The following is a 17,763-nucleotide window of genomic DNA, read 5'->3' as shown; positions in this document are numbered from 1 at the left end:
TCATTTGGGTTTCCAGCACTGCTGAGGAATATTTAAACAAACTTATGTCATTTAATGTGGCTTAATTACTGTTTTCACTTTTTAAAAAATTACAGAAATACATTTGAGCTACAAGGGCTTGGCAGCATCTCGTCATCATCAGACCTACGGCTTGGCTGGAAAAACTCTTGGTTTTCCTGCAGTTTCTAAGAGGTTTCAGAATTTGTTTCCAGCGAGAGGCTGGACTGTTAATTCAAGTGCTTTAGTGAAGATCGTGTGACAATATCATTACACATTATGAGCCTAACTCTGCTTTCGTTGCAAAAAACACTGAGCGATGGGATTTTTTTCTCCATCACTGAGGCAGGGTGCAGGGCACTTGTGCATAATGTTTATTTGCAGTCTATTGTTTAGCCACTAGATGTCTGTGTGTTGTACTGAGATCCAGACAGAGCAAGTCCCTGGTAAACAAAGGCAGACTGAGCTGGAACTTGAGCTATGAACACAACGCATTGTGAAAGCCTGTTTGGTTCGTGTCCACCTTAGCTGTTTGCTTTAAACACCTACCACAGGAAGGGCTATGATTCCATGACACTGTACTCTTATATACTGCATGGATTGGCACCATATAAGTAGACAGACCAATACTATAGCCTACGAGCAGGCGGTTCAGCTGTGGCCTTTTGCATTCACACACCTCCATAGGGTTTTGTTTGCAATGCTGTGCAGAGATCTGCCACAAAGTAGAATACTCCTATGATGTTTCTTAACACCTGCCCCAACTCCAAGGGAAAGGTATGTCTATGTATTTCAAGCCAGGTGTGCCCGTGGTGGGTGAGGACTGGGGTTGGCTCTGAGTTTAACGGCCAATTAAATCCGTTACATCACTGACAGACCAGGGAGACTGAAGGCAACAGACCAAAGCAGGGCTCTGAAGCTTTTATTAGCTGATCAGAAACACAGGCTCATAAGCATAACAGTTAACATCAGCAGTGTATTGGCAACTGGAACCCAAGAATGTAAAACCACTGGGTTTTCACAGTGATAAATCAAATGTATAAAACACTCCAGTTATTGTCTCCTCGAGTGATTGTTTCAGCAAGGCCCAGATTGCAAAAGCAGAAGACTTCACTTTTGAGATTTGCTCATTATCAGACAATTTGTTCACAGATGGAACGCTCCTGTCCCCCCACAAAAGAAAAGCTAAACAAAAAGCCCCCTTCCCTCCCCTATTTCCAAATGGTTCTCAAAGGCTCTTCCTCAATCCACATTCATTTTTCAAAATGAGGGACGGGGGAATAGAGGATTTTACGGTTGAATGATTCTGTCACTATGTAAAAAGTTGGTTTTAATGCATTTTTGTGATGGGCTCTGTCTCCCTGATGAGCCATTGGAGAGCCTCGTGTCGTCCTTGGCTCTTCAGTTCTGCCCCAATCACCTCCCTGCATTTCCGGTGGTAATCGTTCACCCAGTCGCACTAGAGAAAGGGACAGGAGCAACGTTTAATGCAAATCAAGAAGAGGGGAAGCGGAGGTTGATCTGTTCATCCTGCACTTTGCATGGGCAACATCGTCAGCTCTCAGTGGGGAACTGACCGGGTCATGAGAGCAGAAGGGAAAAGGGCCAGGCCCATATATTCAGGAATGGCTTGTAATTGTGGGTGTCAAAACTGAGGCACCTAGGACCTGATTTTCAGAGGTGCTGATGCTCTTTGCCTTCAGTTGGATCCGTGGCTATTTTAGCATCTCTAAAAATGGGTGTCTCCAACAAAGTCAGTGGCCACTTTTTAATACTTGGGCCTGAGAGCCCTGGAGTTATTACATACACTGCCCTGAATGGGACTATACACCTAGATATGGGCTACCATTTTGGGCCTGACAGCCAATGAAGATACTGCATGCAACATGCATGCAGAAAAGGGAACGTGGGTGGGGCTATTGGTCAGGAGAGGGTAGGAAGGAAGAGGAGAGAAGGCAAGTATTGGAAAAGAGATGGGGAGGGCTACTCTAGGTGGGGGGGGTCAACATTATAGAAGGGCTGAAGCAAAGGAAATGAAGTAGGTAGCAACATGATAGGGCTGGTAGCGTAGGGAATAAGAGGAGAGTCAAGCAGAGATTAGTTTAGGTGAGCTGCCAAAGTGAAATCACCGCCAGCAGGAAGGTAGTCTACTGAGAGATGAAGGGGAGATAAGGATCCTTTGGCCCTTTAGAATGAGTCCACTCCTCTCCATCACTACTTCCCTTACCTCTTTTTGTGTCAGTAAAGGGACACTGATCATTTTAGTCTGGATCGGAACCAGGGTTAGCGGCTCAAAAGTCAGGCTCCCTCTGTTACAGAAGTTGTACTGCAAAGGAACGAGGAAAGACATCCTTAGTCATTGGAAACTGCTCCAGCTGGATAGGAGTGTTCTGTACAACATGTGCAACCCCGGTGATTGGCATGGCTTACGCATGGTTCAGAAGGGAAAACATTTGGCTGGCGTTCCAAATGTGGGAGGGCCTGACGTAAAGTCCACTGAAGTCAATGGAAGTCTACATTTGGGCTTCAGATCAGATCCCTGAAGCCCAAATCTGAGATCGTCTTGTAGAGGGGCAGCTACCTGGAATTGCTTATTTTGGCATTCTAGTGACATTTCACCCTAAGAGATTTAGCAGACAATTAAATGTTCCTTTTTGAAAGCACCTGTGTTTAATGAACGCATAATCCCCCCAACCAGGCAGGTGTGGGTGTTGAAGCCGACTATATTGGCTCTACTCCAGCTGGAGACCCTGCCATGCCTAGGAAAATCCAGCTGCGGAGAGACCCATTAGCTTTACAACCCCGCAGTGACACAAAGAGGCTGGAATGCAGAGACTCAAGCCCTGGATCTCTAGAGCAGAGAGAGGACACTTAGGAGGATTCTGCTGCACAGATTTTAACCTTGCCTGATCTTTTCTAGTGAGCTGTGCAGATCACAGCAGCACCAGCATTGTCCTCATTATATCTGTTTACAAGAAGAGACTGGGACTCAGTCTCCTTTCAGAGAAAAGTCCTCATACGTTTTCCCTGAGTGAAACATTTGCAAGTGCAGTAACCCAGCCCCGTGGGAAAACTAGACCTGTGGGTACCACTGCCTGCAATATTGACCTGCTTCCATGCTTCCAGTTCCAGGCTTTTCATTCAAAATCCATGAGAGATTCGTGTTTTTACAACCACCAGCTCACCGAGAAATGATAAGGTGCTTCTTGAGCACGCTCAGAAGTCACTCACCTTGGTTTTGGCAGGGACCACAAGTACCACATTTTCTATGCGGATCCCAAAAGACTCATCTTCATAATACCCAGGCTCTGCAGAGACAGACAATAATCAGTCAATTCCCTGCCGGATAGCACAGCCGCTTATCACAACAGGTGAATTTCCTCCTGGGGCTTTAGTTCATCTGCATAGCTAAATAGTCTGGACATCTGGCACCCACGGAGGGGAACAAATTTCCCATTCCGTCTAATCTGCATGCCCAGCCCAAGCAAGGTGACAGGCTGCCCCAGTTTAGGGAGTCACCTTCCAACCTCAAGAAAAGAATACAAAGTGTGTCACATCTGTTTAAATCACCGGAATTCTGCCAACGCTACTCATCCAGTTACCACACGCCAAAACATCCCAGTCTGTTTTAAGGGGTGCCCATTGTACACAGTGCCTCCATGTAAGGATCTCAACTTCACAAACTTGAATGAATTTAGTCTCACAAACCCCCCACCCCTGCCCCCATACACAGGGTAGCTAAGTATTATTATCCCCATATTTTCCCACGGAGGAAACTGAGGCATAGAAAGGTTAAACAATTGCCCCAAGGACACACAGACAGTCCGTGGATTAGGTCCTACAAGTTCTGCTGCCCATTCCTATGTGGTCACTATAAGACCATCCTTCCACTGAAGAATGGGAAAATATGTCTGAGGCTCTGGTTTGCCTCTCAACCTGCTTTGCCAGCAATAGTTCCATTGACTTTAACAGTTACATTGGTGTAAACCAGGAGAAAGTGAGAGCAGAATCAGGCCTGTAGTATCACAATAGAAAGATGGCGTCTTAAGACACCTGACTCCAGGTATAATGGGATTTGGTCTCTCTCTAGATATCTTAAACAAGGAATTACTTGGCAAATGGAAAGGCAGGAAACATCCCCCCACCCTCATTGCTTTTCAGATTTGTTCCCTAAGCAACTTGTTAACACAGCGGTCTTCATCTGACTACAGAATATAGTCAAGGACACTAAATACCATCAGAAATGATCATGCCAGCTTCTAGGGGTTCATCAGCAAAGGTTTTGTAGCTGATGCCACACGGACCCTCGTGCACATTAAGGAAACACCCAACTCCATGTCCTGTGCCATGAAGATAATCCAAACCACAGTCCCACAATGCAGAGCGGGCAAAGGAATCCAGAAGGTGACCTGCAAGCCAGCGAAAGAGAGACATTTAGAGAGGGCTCCAGCTGCACAAAGTCAGTCTTTGACGATCGCACCTGCAGATCTTACCACAGGACACCATAGCATAAATGAAAGAGAGAACCAAGTCACCGGCTTGGTGCAAGTTATAAAACAGACCTGTAATGGGGTATAGTGGCTCTTTAAGGAAAAAGAGGAATAGGGGTCCAGGCTATCCCGTTCCAAATACAGTAGACTCAACCAAACAAAGACCCTGTGGGACAGCAAAGGCTGATGTGAGGAGAGAGGAAATGGTCCTGGAGGAAGACTGAGTCTTGGGGAGAAGAGATGACTATTTACTTAAGAGCCCGAGGTGAGCTTTTACTGGCAGGGTTGGGTAAGGCTCCCCTTTCTCCCAGTCAATCAGTCACCCAACCAATCAAGACAAAAACCCTGGAGAGGGAGACAAAATGTTCCCTGTTCTCATTATGCAGAGGTGACAATACAAAGGGCATGTCTGCCATAGACCTTCAATACTGGGAGGAAAAGGGGTGACCCGGAGTGCCCTTCCCAGGCTTGGGAAGATAGCTAGAAACTACCCCCAAAAGAACACTGGGAGGAAGGACTTTTGCAATCAAGGCTTTTTGCATTTGAGGTAATTTAATTGTGAAAGATCTTTGCGGCCAGCCCAGTGGGAGCTGGACCAGGTATATATAAAGGGCCTACTGTGAACTAGGAGAGAGTGTCTCAGGGCAGTGAGACCATCACTCACAGCATCAAGGGTAGCAAGCCAAGTCTCTTCCCAGCTACAGAATTCCAGGGTCAACATCCTCTGGCCTTTCAGAACAGTGTCTGCCTCATAAAAACAACCCGCACCAGCCCCTGGCTCTCTCAGTAGAGTATCCAGAGATTGAATGCCCCTGCAGAATGCTCATCCACGGAGGTGGTTGCTGTAGGTATACTGGAGGCAAAAGAATTGGGGATGGGATTAAGAGGACAAAATGGCCTTCCCTCACCCTGGTACACACATGCCTAATAGTTCCCTAGAGCACCAGAATCTGGGGCTTGACTGCCCAATGTCAGCATCCAGGTGTGAAAATCTGGCCTGTATTTGCAATACATCAGAAATGCAAACTGAGCCTAACTGAAAAAGAGACATCTTTGTTGAGTATCTTATGTGAGACAGAACAACACTGCAAGGAACTGGCTGCTATGTGTGTGTGCCACTGCCCTCTACAGGATGGAATCAGAATATCTTATTTGTGTGTCATTGGCCCTATACTGCTAACACCCACAAGAGATTCTCCTTTAGCTTGCGATGAACACCTCTGCTTTTGATGCAGGCGATCTGAGATCTCTGCTTGCTCAGGCTGTGGCCACGTTATACAGTACCCAGACAACTGTAAAGTTCTAGGTGGCCAGTGATTTGTTGCTATCCAACTCAGCAATAAAAATATTACACCCGTGGAACTAGAGTGAGAGAGAGATACAAATTCCCTTCACTCCAGTCCAAGAGTTTCATTGCCAAATGGTGTTAAAGGAGCTAGATCAATAAATATGATGCAATGTATGGTTATACAAAGAAACAGAATTAAAGACAAAACTTCCATGTCTGCCGACTTCATTTGTATCTGTCAAGCATAATATTCTTGTAAATGGTCACATGATTCTCTAAACACCTCAGTTGTCTGAGCCATCTGCTGCAGAACGAAGTGAGACAAAGCAAGCAACCAACCTTTGGTTCCGTTAGGGAAGATGGCTGCACTCACAGCGATATGACCTTTCAGGACGTAGGTGAAGCATTCCTGCCAATGAAAAGCACTGAGTAACGTGAAGATAAAAAGCAACCTCCTTCTTCGCTTTGAAAACAGGATTGCATGTTCTAGGTCAGCAGAGCGTTACAGAGGCTCAGCTAAGACCCATAAAATAGGTGATGCTAAAGCAAAGCATGAGAACAAAGATACAGACTGAGAGGATCAATAATGACGAGGGCCCTACCAAATTTATGGTCCATTTTTGTAAATAGCACGGACATCGCATTTTCAAAATCTTAAATTTCACAGTGTTGTAACAAATATAAAATGGCAAATGTAAATGTAAAATATAAACATGTAAAGCCGTTAAGACTCAGGGTTTCTCAGACGGAGAGTCCCAACCCAAAAGAGGGTCACAAGACTATTGTGGTGGGATTGCAGTATTGCCGACCTTACTTCCGCGCTGACCCCCTCTTGGGTCAAGACCTCCAGTTTCAGAAATACTGTGTACTTTTGTATACTTTTACCCTATACAAAAGACCAGATTTCACGGGAGAAATCCGATTTCACGGTCCGTGACGCATTTTTCACGACCGTGAATTTCGTAGGGCCCTAATAATGACTGGACTGAAGCCTTCCAAACTGAATGCCAGGTGGACACCAGTCTTACGAACCACCAGTTATACAAACCGTTTTTCCCAACAGCAGGCAAAAAATAAATCTCATAACAGAAAATGATGTCCAAGAACAAGTCGACATCCCTTGACAGTCCTATGCCTTCAGCATGTTGGAAATAGCTTTCTAGTGGCTTGAAAGGCAAGATGCGATGCATTGCACCCATATGGCAATTTATGCACCGTACCCACAGTAATTTTAAGATGTTCTATTTTTATGAACTTTTTGATTATATGAACGCCTCAATAGTTCATAAAACAGGAGCTCTACTGAAAGTACCTAGACAGACAGGCCTGGTATAAATGCAAAATTGCATTCATTTTAACTAACGATGGGATTTTAAACAGATTTAGTGGCATCGCTGAAATCCCAGTGTGAATTCTCTGATATCAGTTTAAAACTGGCTATAACAGCGTATGCCAGTTTGAAACCAATATAAGAGCCTCTGCAATGGGGGACCCAAGCCTCCGTGGATGGCAGGAAGGGGTTAATGAGTTCCAGAAAACTTAGGCAGCCCAAATGGAGACAACTGGGGCAGGAGTCAGGCTTCCAGGGAGGGGTTTAGAGCCAGGCTCAGCTGGGGAAGGAACAGGCAGAGAGAGAGAGCAGATGTGGGACAGAAGGCTGGCTAAGGCCAGGCACTTGTACCTAGAGCTGTCTCCCCGGGGACTTAGGTAGGCTTACCTACACTGCTCAGGGGCGTGGATTTTTCACACCTCTGAGCGACGTCGTTATATAGACCAGGCCTAAATCTCTGCACCCCAGAAGGTGCTGGAGGCTAGGCGGAGCAGGGGAAGCCCAGCTGGGAACCTGAGGCTGCGTGGCTACTGTGCCACATAATGCTGAAAGGGGGTGCTCTGCTGAGGATGTGCTGTAACAGCATCCACACAAAGCTGATTTTTAAACCGATGTAAGTGAAACCAGTGCGACTCCTTTGTTAGACAAGCCCTTGATGCCCTGCCTTACCATGTGAGCTTTGTGATGGTGGCTCGGTTACCCAGCAAGGTGGTTTGAGCTTTCGGCACATTGCCACTGAACTTTTCCGGGGGAAGCCGGATCGTTTTCCAGGTGGGAAGTGTGGATTCTGAGATGGGGAAGGTGCTATTCTTTATATTTTCTTAGGTTACATTTTGGAGCTCTGAATCCTGACAGCTTCCTTTTTAACCAGGGATTGTTTCGGGAGAGTCCTCTGGCCTATACAGGAGGTCAGATGAGATGATCACAATGGTGCTTTCGGGCCTTGGAATCTAATAATCCTCACTGATTTTTTTAGCAAATGGATGGTACCAAGTGAGCTACTTCGATTCCACAGTCAGTAGGTAGCTTTCTACCACTTGTATCATTTTTACCTTTTTCTTTTTCCTCAAAAAGTAACGATCATTAAAATCTCTCTAATGCCCTGAGCCTGCTCTCGAAACACAAGATGTCCAATTACCTTTTCGTAAGCCGACGGAGTGCCGAAATGCATGGTCCGAGTCACATCCGTCGTACCATCCCTTTGAAACAAGAGCAAATGAAGTCACAGAACGCAAGCTCAAATGGAGAGAATACATCTTACCCCAACAATAAAGCTGCAATGCTAGTCACTTCCAGTAACTGAATCAAAGTGTTCTACACCCCGATTTATGCAGGAGGTCACACTAGATGATCAAGGGTGGTTTTGAAGCAGACTAAATCCACAACTGCATGCAAAAACAGATGCATAAGTGATAGCTAATGGCTTCAAAAAGACACGTAAATCCCCTTTAACCACGGGATAAATACTCGGAAGAGAGTAATGATTGGGGCTGCCCAGTTTGAGACCCTCAAATGACCCTGATCTTTCAGAAAGCACTGAAGTCCTGCTCTCTGAAAATGAGACCCCATAAGGTATCTCCAGTTTGGCATTCAACCCCAAGTCACTAGTTATTTCTGAACTGTCAATCCGTACGCATACATTTGACCCTGGCCCACACAGGTCGGACTCCTAAAACATTCAGAATTTAACTCCTCAGCAGTGGCAAACTCAGCATCTCTGCCCCCATACCGTGAGAAATACCATCAATGTCTAACTCATAGTTTATTCAAGGGGCTGCTTTACACTGTGACACTAAAGGAATTTTTAATTAGTCTGCTGCGGGGGCGGGGGGAAGAGAAGAACTTGTAAAAATCATATCAAAGTATGTTCACGTGCTTCCTTTTCAAAGCCCTTTATAAATGACTGCTAACAATAGCCAAAGCGCCAAAGAGACAATTCCTCTCAAAGGAGAGATCAGGTCCACCCCACTCCCTTGCTGAACAAAGCGCCTTTAATGTATTTAGTTAGGGCTTGTGAAAGATCCTGGTGTAACAGCCACAGAGCCGTAGGCCACCAATTTGATCTATCAAACAAGTACAGCATACACTAAGCTTCCCCAGCAGTATGGCTCATACCTTAGCTACCTCTAGGGATCAGACAGGAATTCAATCTCCATGACTCCATGGGTCATCGAGAGGCAAACACTAGGTTTCAAAGTGAATACACAATAGTACTCCCTTGTCCCGGACACAGCCCTCTGTTGGCATCATCTTAACAGTGGGCAGCATGGTTACTTGCCCAGCATGTCCTTACTCTGTTGCGCAGGCTATCTGCATCACTAGTTGAAGTGTAGGGGCAGGTGGGCAGGGCTGTAACCCCACCCTCCCACGCATGGGAGTGGGGAATGGACAGGGATTTGATTCTGCTCCCAGGGCACCAGCTAGCTGAGCTGAGACAGCTTGGAGGGCGAAGTAACCTGCTGCTGGCCAAGAGCATTAGTAGATGACATCCTCGTTGGGCCTACGGGAGAATCAAAGATTAGTTGTAACTATGAGTCACATCTCCCTCCCTGGTCTGCTCCTGACCTGGCACAGCCAGCTTGTTCAGGCACCATCCTACCTTTCAACTGCAAGATCTTCTGGGCAGGGAATCCCTCTTTGTCCATTCTTGTGATGGGGTACATAAATCCCACATGGACTGGGGAGGGTTAACGAGCTGTGGCGAGCACAATCGGCTCGACCTGGGCTGCAGAAAGGGGCTGGAAAGGGGAGAGCTTGCTCGGTTGCTGCTGGCTAGGAGAGAGGGCAGTCCAGCCACTCTCACCTGGGGAGAGGAGTCTACTGAAGCCAAGAACTGAGTGGGGCTGTGGCCAGTCAGAACCTCCCTGGAGAGAAGGCAGGCCAGACATTGCACTGTTTGGGTTCATCAGGGACCTGCCGATGGTTGTTAAGCTAGGCCAGGGCAGAGGTGCCCCATCTGAGGGGAAGGGCGGGGTCTGAAAGCTGAGCCCAGAGGTCAGGTGGATGGATAACCTCAGGGGGGCTCCCAGCTGGGATTCTAACTCCTTTGGGGAATGTGACATTAAACTCTGCTATCCAGAAAGGAAGGGGAGGGCTGAACTTTCACAGTGACCCAGCCAGAGGGCCGAGCCATAAGCCACCAGAGCATCAGGGACACGGAGGCAGAGCGTCAGCAGCACTGGGCCCAGCTGTGACGTGGTGCCCAGGGGGCGGCAACCTGATGACAGTTTTGTAAACTGTCATATCAGTGAGCCCTAATACTGATAACAGCCCATTGAAACCTTTGCCCCTTTACGAATGCCAGCAAAGCCACCTATTCCTGTCACAGTCCAGTGACCCCAGCTAAAGTCAAAGTGTGTGGCCTAGAAACGATTTTATTTTTAAACATTCTTGTGCAATTTCCCACCAACTGCTATGCTCAGGACACAGAGACAAGACCTGCATGACAGGTGTTCTTTAAAAATAAGAGCTCATCAAGTTGTTTAGTCAGCACCAAATCTAGCCCTTTAGAAGCTTCACCAAAGCAATGGAGATTCCCGCCCTACAGATTACACCCTAAAAGTTTTTTTATTCTACTTGAAACAAGAATTACAGCAACCCTCTTCCACTTACTTGTACTGAGCGCCAGAATCCAGGAGGTAGATCTCATTCCCAGACAAAGCCCTGTTGGTCTCCGGAACCGGCCTATTGAATTAAATGAAAAATTGTTTGTTCTGTCATTTTAACACTTCCGTCCCAATGCAGCTGTTGAATGACAACAGCAAGCGCCAGTTCAGATCGGTCGGCTCCAACTTCTTCCCTGAATGCTGGAATTTGCACAGCACCTGAGCCGTGGGATGTGGATGAGTGTATTCCTCCTCTCTGCCCATTCTTCAACATACGCCCCCGGGCCCCATTTCAGCACAGTTCCCCTGCCTCCCCCATTCCTTCCCCTCTTCAGAAGGAAGAAGTTCCTAGACACTTCAGGTAACCCATCTCCCCACGCTCCTGAATGAACCACACACACACACCCCTTCTTCCCTGTCTGCCATCAGGAGCCATCCCGTGCTGCAAAATAACTAGCAGTTTCCTCATAACACAAGAAATCAGGAGGAGGCAGCCAGGATGGGCCAACCCATTCTCCCCTCAGAAGAAACTCTGCAGACCGAGGTTTGGGAGATGCTATGGTGGAAGCAGAGAACCTCTTCACTGCCCCAGCACAGCCATGACGACTGATCCAGGCTCTGGGTTAAATTATCGATTGCCTTCACCTCCAATTCCAATTCAAACACTGGAGTGGAGTCACCTGTGTAGGCTGAACCAGCCACCACAGGGGATGGTCCTCTGCTGGCCATGAAGTCCTGGTACAACATTGGCATCAAAGCGTCAGCATCCCAAGTGGTGCACTGGGATCCGTATCTGCTGGGGAAGGAAGCTGGGCCAATATAAAGCAAAAAGGTGAGCGAAAGGGATATATTTTTCCTTGTCTGAACCAAATAATCTCAGTCTTCTGTCCTCGGCTGTAGCTCCGTGGGGAAGCAATGCAGACTATTGTATATGCATTTGCTGAAGAGCACAGGGGCTGCGCTTCTCTTACTTGTAATGAATGATGGCGCCGTTTGGACCCGTGCTCGAAATTGTAGCAAAGCTCAAGTCGACAAAACCGTTCTGTTGGCTGAAAGGAAACACCGTGAACACGCACATGTGAGTGAGAGACACGCACCAGAGCAGGTGGGTGTCACCAGCACAGCTCAGATAATAAAACAGTCTCTAGTTAGCCTCCCAACCTCTTCCCTGCCTCCATTTCACCTCACCCAAACCCTTCCACTCCACAGAAAGATCAGTTCAGTCCCGCAGCCATCAGGACAAGCTTAGAGGTGGATCTAGCATGAGACAGGAGTCAAGTACGTTCAGCCCTAACCTCCCATCTAGCTGGAGTCCTGCCTTCTCCCAAATCGCCTGGCCTCCACACTTTCTAGGGAGCCAACATCCTCACCAGCTCCAAATCTCTGCCCTCAGACACCACACCTGCTTCTTACTCGTTATTTATTTTCAGACATTTGTATAGCACCATCCCTGCAGTATCCAAGCACCTTGCAGACATTAATGGCCCCGATTCTCCACTATGCTCATCTTGCTTATGAGGCACAACTTGATCTTAGGAGCATGGAGAATCCAGCCCTAATGAATTTCCCTTGACAACTACCCTGTGAATTGGGGAAGCATCATCTTCTCCATCTTGCAACTTCACAAGAGCCTCCTGCCTCCCCATGCAAGTGTCATGATCAGCCCGCCAAAGGGAGAAGCCAGTAACCAGCAGCAGAGGAAGGCCAGGAGAGGTGGCGAATGGGAACCAGCAAGACAAGAGTTGCTCCTCCCAAGAGATCCTAACCCAGCAGACACAAACCCTCTTTTTCTAGTGCCCAAATACAACCCTAGGAAAGCGGCTTGTTCTCAGATAACATGCATCAGGGAAAGGGTAAATTAACACAGAATATGAATCAAAAAGCCACCCAGAAAACGCCCTGATGGAGGTTTTGGTTTTATTTTTTTACCTGCGAAACTCCTCTGCTTTGTCCGCAGCCGATATTTCAGTAACAGATCCCTTCATAACCTAATGGACAAGATCTGAGCTAAGTTATCAGGCCAACCATAGGCCCCGACTCAGTGGGTGCTCCAGGGCTGAAGGACCCACAGAAAAAAAAAAAAAAACAGTGGGTGCTCAGCACCCATCGGAGCCCCGCAGATCAGCTCCTCCCACCTGCCAGCAGCCCTGCCAATCAGCTCATCCCCCTCCCTCCCAGCACTTCCCGCCCGCCACGATCAGCTGTTCAGTGGCATGCAGGAGGCACTGGGGACAGGAGGGGGAGGAGCAGGGCCAGGAAGAGGCGGGGTGGAGGTGGGGTCTTGGGGGAAGGGGCGGAGCAGGGATCAAGCACCTCCCAGGAACTGGAGAAGTTGGCGCCTCGGAAGCCAACTAGCAAAGGACACCAGTAAGCTGTGAAAGAGGCTCTATCTTTAGCCTTTACACAACCTTATCTTACAGGGACATTCACATTTTGGAGTTTTATTTCACTGTCCCCCTGCAGTGATAGAAACCCAAACTCAGCAGCATTGTGTTAAGAGTGCCAGAGCCAGGAAGTGAAACTGACCAGTGCAGAATCAGAGCGTTTTAGGCCCCAGATGTGCAAACAGCTACTGCAGCACGTCTTGACTTCAATGAGACTATGCATAGGAATAATGCCACACATGGCAGCAGCCCTTTCCGGGATCGGACACTCTGCTGAAAAGTACAAATTCAGAACAAATAATGGTGAAAATCAAACCAGATTTAACCAGTTCTTTCCATTTCCAGAATCTGTATTTTTAGCACTAATACTTATTTGCATCTAAGGTGCTAATAAAACACATATGGAAATATTATTAAAACATACAATACTTATATATAAAAGCTACCCATGCTCAGATAGTGCCCTTAGAAACAGATCTCAAAGCACTTCACAAAAAATAAGATCACTTTTATTTTAACCATTTTGGTGAGGGGGAAATGGAGACACAGATGCAGTGATTTGCCGAAGGTCGCACAGTGGGCAAATGGCAGAGCAGGAAACCAGTCACATGACCTAGGGCCAGGTTTATAAAGGTCCTTCGGTATCTAAAGATGCAGAGAGGCACCTAGTAGGATTCACAAAAGCACCCAAACAGGTTAAGTCAGTGGGACTTAGACACCTAAACTGCCCTAGCCACTGGGCAATACAGATTATCTTCAGCATGTCTCTGTAGCACTGCATGGTAACATACAACACTATTCTACGATCTACTACACCAAGTCAGCAGGCGGATAGTACCTCCAATATTAGACCTGGACAGATCCTTCCTCACCCCCTCAGGCAAGTTTGCCTAATCTGCCTTTTGACCACATTTAATAAATGTGAGCATGATTCACAAAGCTCATTCCTTTGATGGAAACCAGAATCCAAACCACAGCCTCAAAATCAGAGAAAAACGGGTGCTTTTTCTTCCTCTCCTAGCAGAACTGATCAAGAGAATATTCAGAGTATTGAAAAGCTTATGCTAATGAAAAATGTTATTATGCAATAAAATCTCTACATTAAAACATGAAAAATCAATACTATACCTCTTTCTCTAGCCAATTAAAGAGCTCACACAGAGCGACAGCATCTTTAATCTATATTAAAATGGGTAAAAAAGAAAAAGTAATTGAGTGCACGTAAGATTTATAAAGCTGCAATGGAAACAGTCTTTTTTATTCAAAGACAAGCAGATATTAACACAGGGCACACTGGCAGGGAGATGAGGTAAGACAGCTAAGCAGTCTGTCTAGCCTCTAACTTCTCTGATTAATGCAAGCACCAGAAATTCATTCATAGATTCCAAGGCCAGAAGAGACCACTGTGATTATCTAGTCTGACCTCCTGTATAACACAGGCCATTGAGCTTCCCCAAAATAATTCCTAGAGCAGATCTTGTAGAAAACCATCCAATCTTGATTTGAAAATTGTCAGCAATGAAAAATCCACCATGATCCTTGGTAAATTGTTCCAATGGTTAATTACGCACTCTGTTAAAAATTTACACCTTGTTTCCAGTCTGAATTTTAAAGCCATTGGAACACGTTATACCTTTCTCTGTCAGACTGAAGAGCCCATTATGTTGTTGTTAAGCTAAACAGACGGAGCTTCCTGAGTCTATTGCAGTAAGGCATATTTTCTAATCCTTTAATCAGTCTCATGGCTCTTCTCTGAACCCTCTCCAATTTCTCAAAATCCTTCTTGAACTGTGGATACAGTATTCCAGCAGCGGTCACACCAATGCCAAATGCAGAGAGAAAATAACCTCTCTACACCCACTCAAGATTCCCCTGTTTATGCATCCCAGGATCATATTACCCTTTTTGGCCACAGCATTGCATTGGGTGCTTAGGTTCAGTTTATTACTCACCACAACCCCCAAATCTTTTTCAGAGTCATTTGTTCCGAGGATAGAGTTCCCCGTCCTGTAAATATGGCTTACATTCTTTGATCCTAGATGTATACATTTACATTCAGCCATATTACAATGCATATTGTTTGCTTGTGCCCAGTTTCCCAAGTGATCCAGATCACTCTGTATCAGTGACCTGTCCTCTTCATTATTTACCACGCCCCCAATTTTTGGGTCATCTGCAAATTTTATCAGTGCTGATTTTATGTTTTCTTCCAAGTCATTAAAAAAAATGTAAATTGCAGAGGGCCAAGAACTGATCCCTATAGGACCACACTAGAAACACACCCCTTTGTCAATGATTCCCCATTTACAATTACATTTTGAGACTTATCAGTTAGCCAACTTTTAATCCTTTTAATAAGTACCTTATTAATTGTATATTTTTCTAGTTTTTTAATCAAAATATCATGTGGTACCAAGTTAAACGCCTTACAGGTGTCTAAGTACATTACATCTACTCTATTATTTTTATCAACCAAAATTGTAATCTCATCAAAAAAATGATAAGTTAAACAGGATCTATTTTGCATAAATGCATGTTGATTGGCATTAATTATGTTATTCTCCCTTAATTCTCTATTAATTGAGTCCCATATCAGCCACTCTAGTATCTTGCCCGGGATCGATGTCAGACTGACAGGCCTATAATTACCCAGGTTTTAAAATATTGGCACATTAGCTTTCTCACAGTCTTCTGGAACTTCTCCAGTGTTCCAAGACTTATTGAAAATCAACATTAATGGTCCAGTGAGCTCCTCAGGCAGCTCTTCCAAAACTCTTGGATGCTAGACAGCCAGACCTGCTGATTTAAAAATATCTAACTTTATTAGCTACTGTTTAACATCCTCCTAAGATATTAGTGTAATGGAAAGCGTGTTATCATATAATATGACTACAACATCTTTTTATTTTAAGTATAGTATAGAAATACTTATTGAGCACATCTAACTTTTCTGCATGATTATAATAATTCTACCATTTTTTCCAATATTGGACCAATACAATTGATAGGATTATTTTTGTTTCTAATGTAATTAAACTCATTATTATTGTCCTTAATTCTGCTGGCCACAGGTGTCTCTTTTGTATCCCATTGCTCCCCTTATCAATTTTCTATAATTCCTAGCTTCTGATTTATAATCATTACTATCAACTTCCTCTTTATTCCATTGTTACATATTATTTTTTGTATAGCTGCCTTCACTTCCCCTCTAAACCAGGTCAAATTTTTAACCAATACAACCTTCTTCCTCAATTGTGGCTTTTTGGGCATCTGGCAAAGTGGTTCTTAAACAATTCACAATTATAATTCACATTTTTCTGATTACATTCTTTGATTAAATGTGCCAGATCAGTAAAATAAACGTTAATAAAGCTTTGCAGCTGGATAGGGTCTTATTGCCAAGGATTGTGAAGCCTTTGGCAAATACTACCTATGCCTTGCAACATGCGTGCTGTGAAGTATGGGCCTGAGTATATTTATCCCCATTTTCTGATAGGTAAGATGAGGCACAGAGAGATGAAGTGATACATGCAAGACTAGCAAGAGGAGTCAGCGGCAATGATGTGACTAGAACACAGGTGTTCTTGGTCTCGTGCCCCTGCTCTAGATGCTCCTTTATTGTTCTCTTTTGATGTTCGGGTATGTGTCACCCCACTCCTGCTCTTCCCATTGAAGTGACTGCATTCTGAGTCCCTTTGCAACCACCCTGGATAGTTTATCAGTAGCAAGGATATAACAGAGGACCTCTGGATCTAAAATGGTCTTCTGTTGCCTGAGAGCAAGGAGTCACATGCTGTAGCTCAAAGGCAGTAGCAGATTCATAAACCTGCATAGATGGATTAGCCACTGGAGGGGGATCGAGAGCCATTTTGTGTTAGCAGGTTCCACATAGAATCATAGAATCATAGAATATCAGGGTTGGAAGGGACCTCAGGAGGTCATCTAGTCCAACCCCCTGCTCAAAGCAGGGCCAATCCCCAAAATGTTTACATGGCCTGCTTCTGTCAGGTGTTGAGCACCCCTTCTGAGCTGAGAGATGAGGGCTCCCCACTGCTCAGGAAGATATTAGCACCTTGACAGACCAAACCCATGAAGAGTTTCATTGGAATACTATACCCTGTTTGCAAATGTGAAATATATGTGAAGGCCATGGGACTGCCGGGCAGTGTGTACAGCAAGCATTGCTATGTCTGGAGGGTGCCTAGCACATTGTGGACACTGCTGGAAATCAGAATAATACAATGGGCAAGGATGCTCCAGCTTGGGGTCCCGGAGCCCAAAGTGGCATAAAATAAAGTAGATTGATGCCCGATGCCTGATGGTTATAGATGAAAGGGCGAACTGGAGAAACAAGAGCCCATGATTTTCCAAAGCAGCTCCAGCGATTTTAAGGGCCCAGCATGAGACACCTTAAAGGGGGCCTCATTTTTTCCAACGCGGGGAACCCAGCACTTTCGGACCATCAGACCCATTTCAGGTGCGTCAACTTGGCCACCCAAAAATGGAGGCATCCAAAATGATTAGTCCCTTATAAAACTCTCAGCCAGGGTATTCACTACTATGGTTTAGGGGTATACTTTTGGTTCCTTATTTCTACCCCATGATATTAGTAGTTCGTGGTTATACAGCAGCAGTCCCTTAAGACCCCAATACAGATCAGGACCACATT

At 45.6% G+C, this 17,763-nt stretch overlaps 1 protein-coding gene across 5 annotated transcripts in view; it reads right to left on the bottom strand.

The window, feature by feature from the left end:
• Positions 1 to 903: 903 nt before the first annotated feature.
• The window catches only part of XPNPEP1 (X-prolyl aminopeptidase 1), a 44,240-nt gene continuing 27,380 nt past the window's right edge, over positions 904 to 17,763 (bottom strand). For all 5 annotated transcript variants that reach the window (XM_073354424.1, XM_073354426.1, XM_073354425.1 and 2 more), the window contains 10 exons: positions 14,223 to 14,273; positions 12,640 to 12,698; positions 11,682 to 11,759; positions 10,718 to 10,789; positions 8,244 to 8,304; positions 6,115 to 6,184; positions 4,233 to 4,406; positions 3,229 to 3,305; positions 2,225 to 2,323; positions 904 to 1,456 (listed from right to left, as the gene is read on the bottom strand). In XM_073354424.1, coding sequence (XP_073210525.1) covers positions 1,328 to 1,456; positions 2,225 to 2,323; positions 3,229 to 3,305; positions 4,233 to 4,406; positions 6,115 to 6,184; positions 8,244 to 8,304; positions 10,718 to 10,789; positions 11,682 to 11,759; positions 12,640 to 12,698; positions 14,223 to 14,273 — 870 coding nt within the window. In that variant the 3' untranslated portion in view covers positions 904 to 1,327. The remainder of the gene's footprint in view (positions 1,457 to 2,224; positions 2,324 to 3,228; positions 3,306 to 4,232; positions 4,407 to 6,114; positions 6,185 to 8,243; positions 8,305 to 10,717; positions 10,790 to 11,681; positions 11,760 to 12,639; positions 12,699 to 14,222; positions 14,274 to 17,763) is intronic.

Source organism: Lepidochelys kempii, chromosome 7 (assembly GCF_965140265.1).
Source record: "Lepidochelys kempii isolate rLepKem1 chromosome 7, rLepKem1.hap2, whole genome shotgun sequence".
In the NCBI taxonomy this organism is placed as follows: domain Eukaryota; kingdom Metazoa; phylum Chordata; order Testudines; family Cheloniidae; genus Lepidochelys; species Lepidochelys kempii.
The sequence above is the reverse complement of the archived record's forward strand: the minus strand, read 5'-3'. Positions and strand labels throughout refer to the sequence as shown.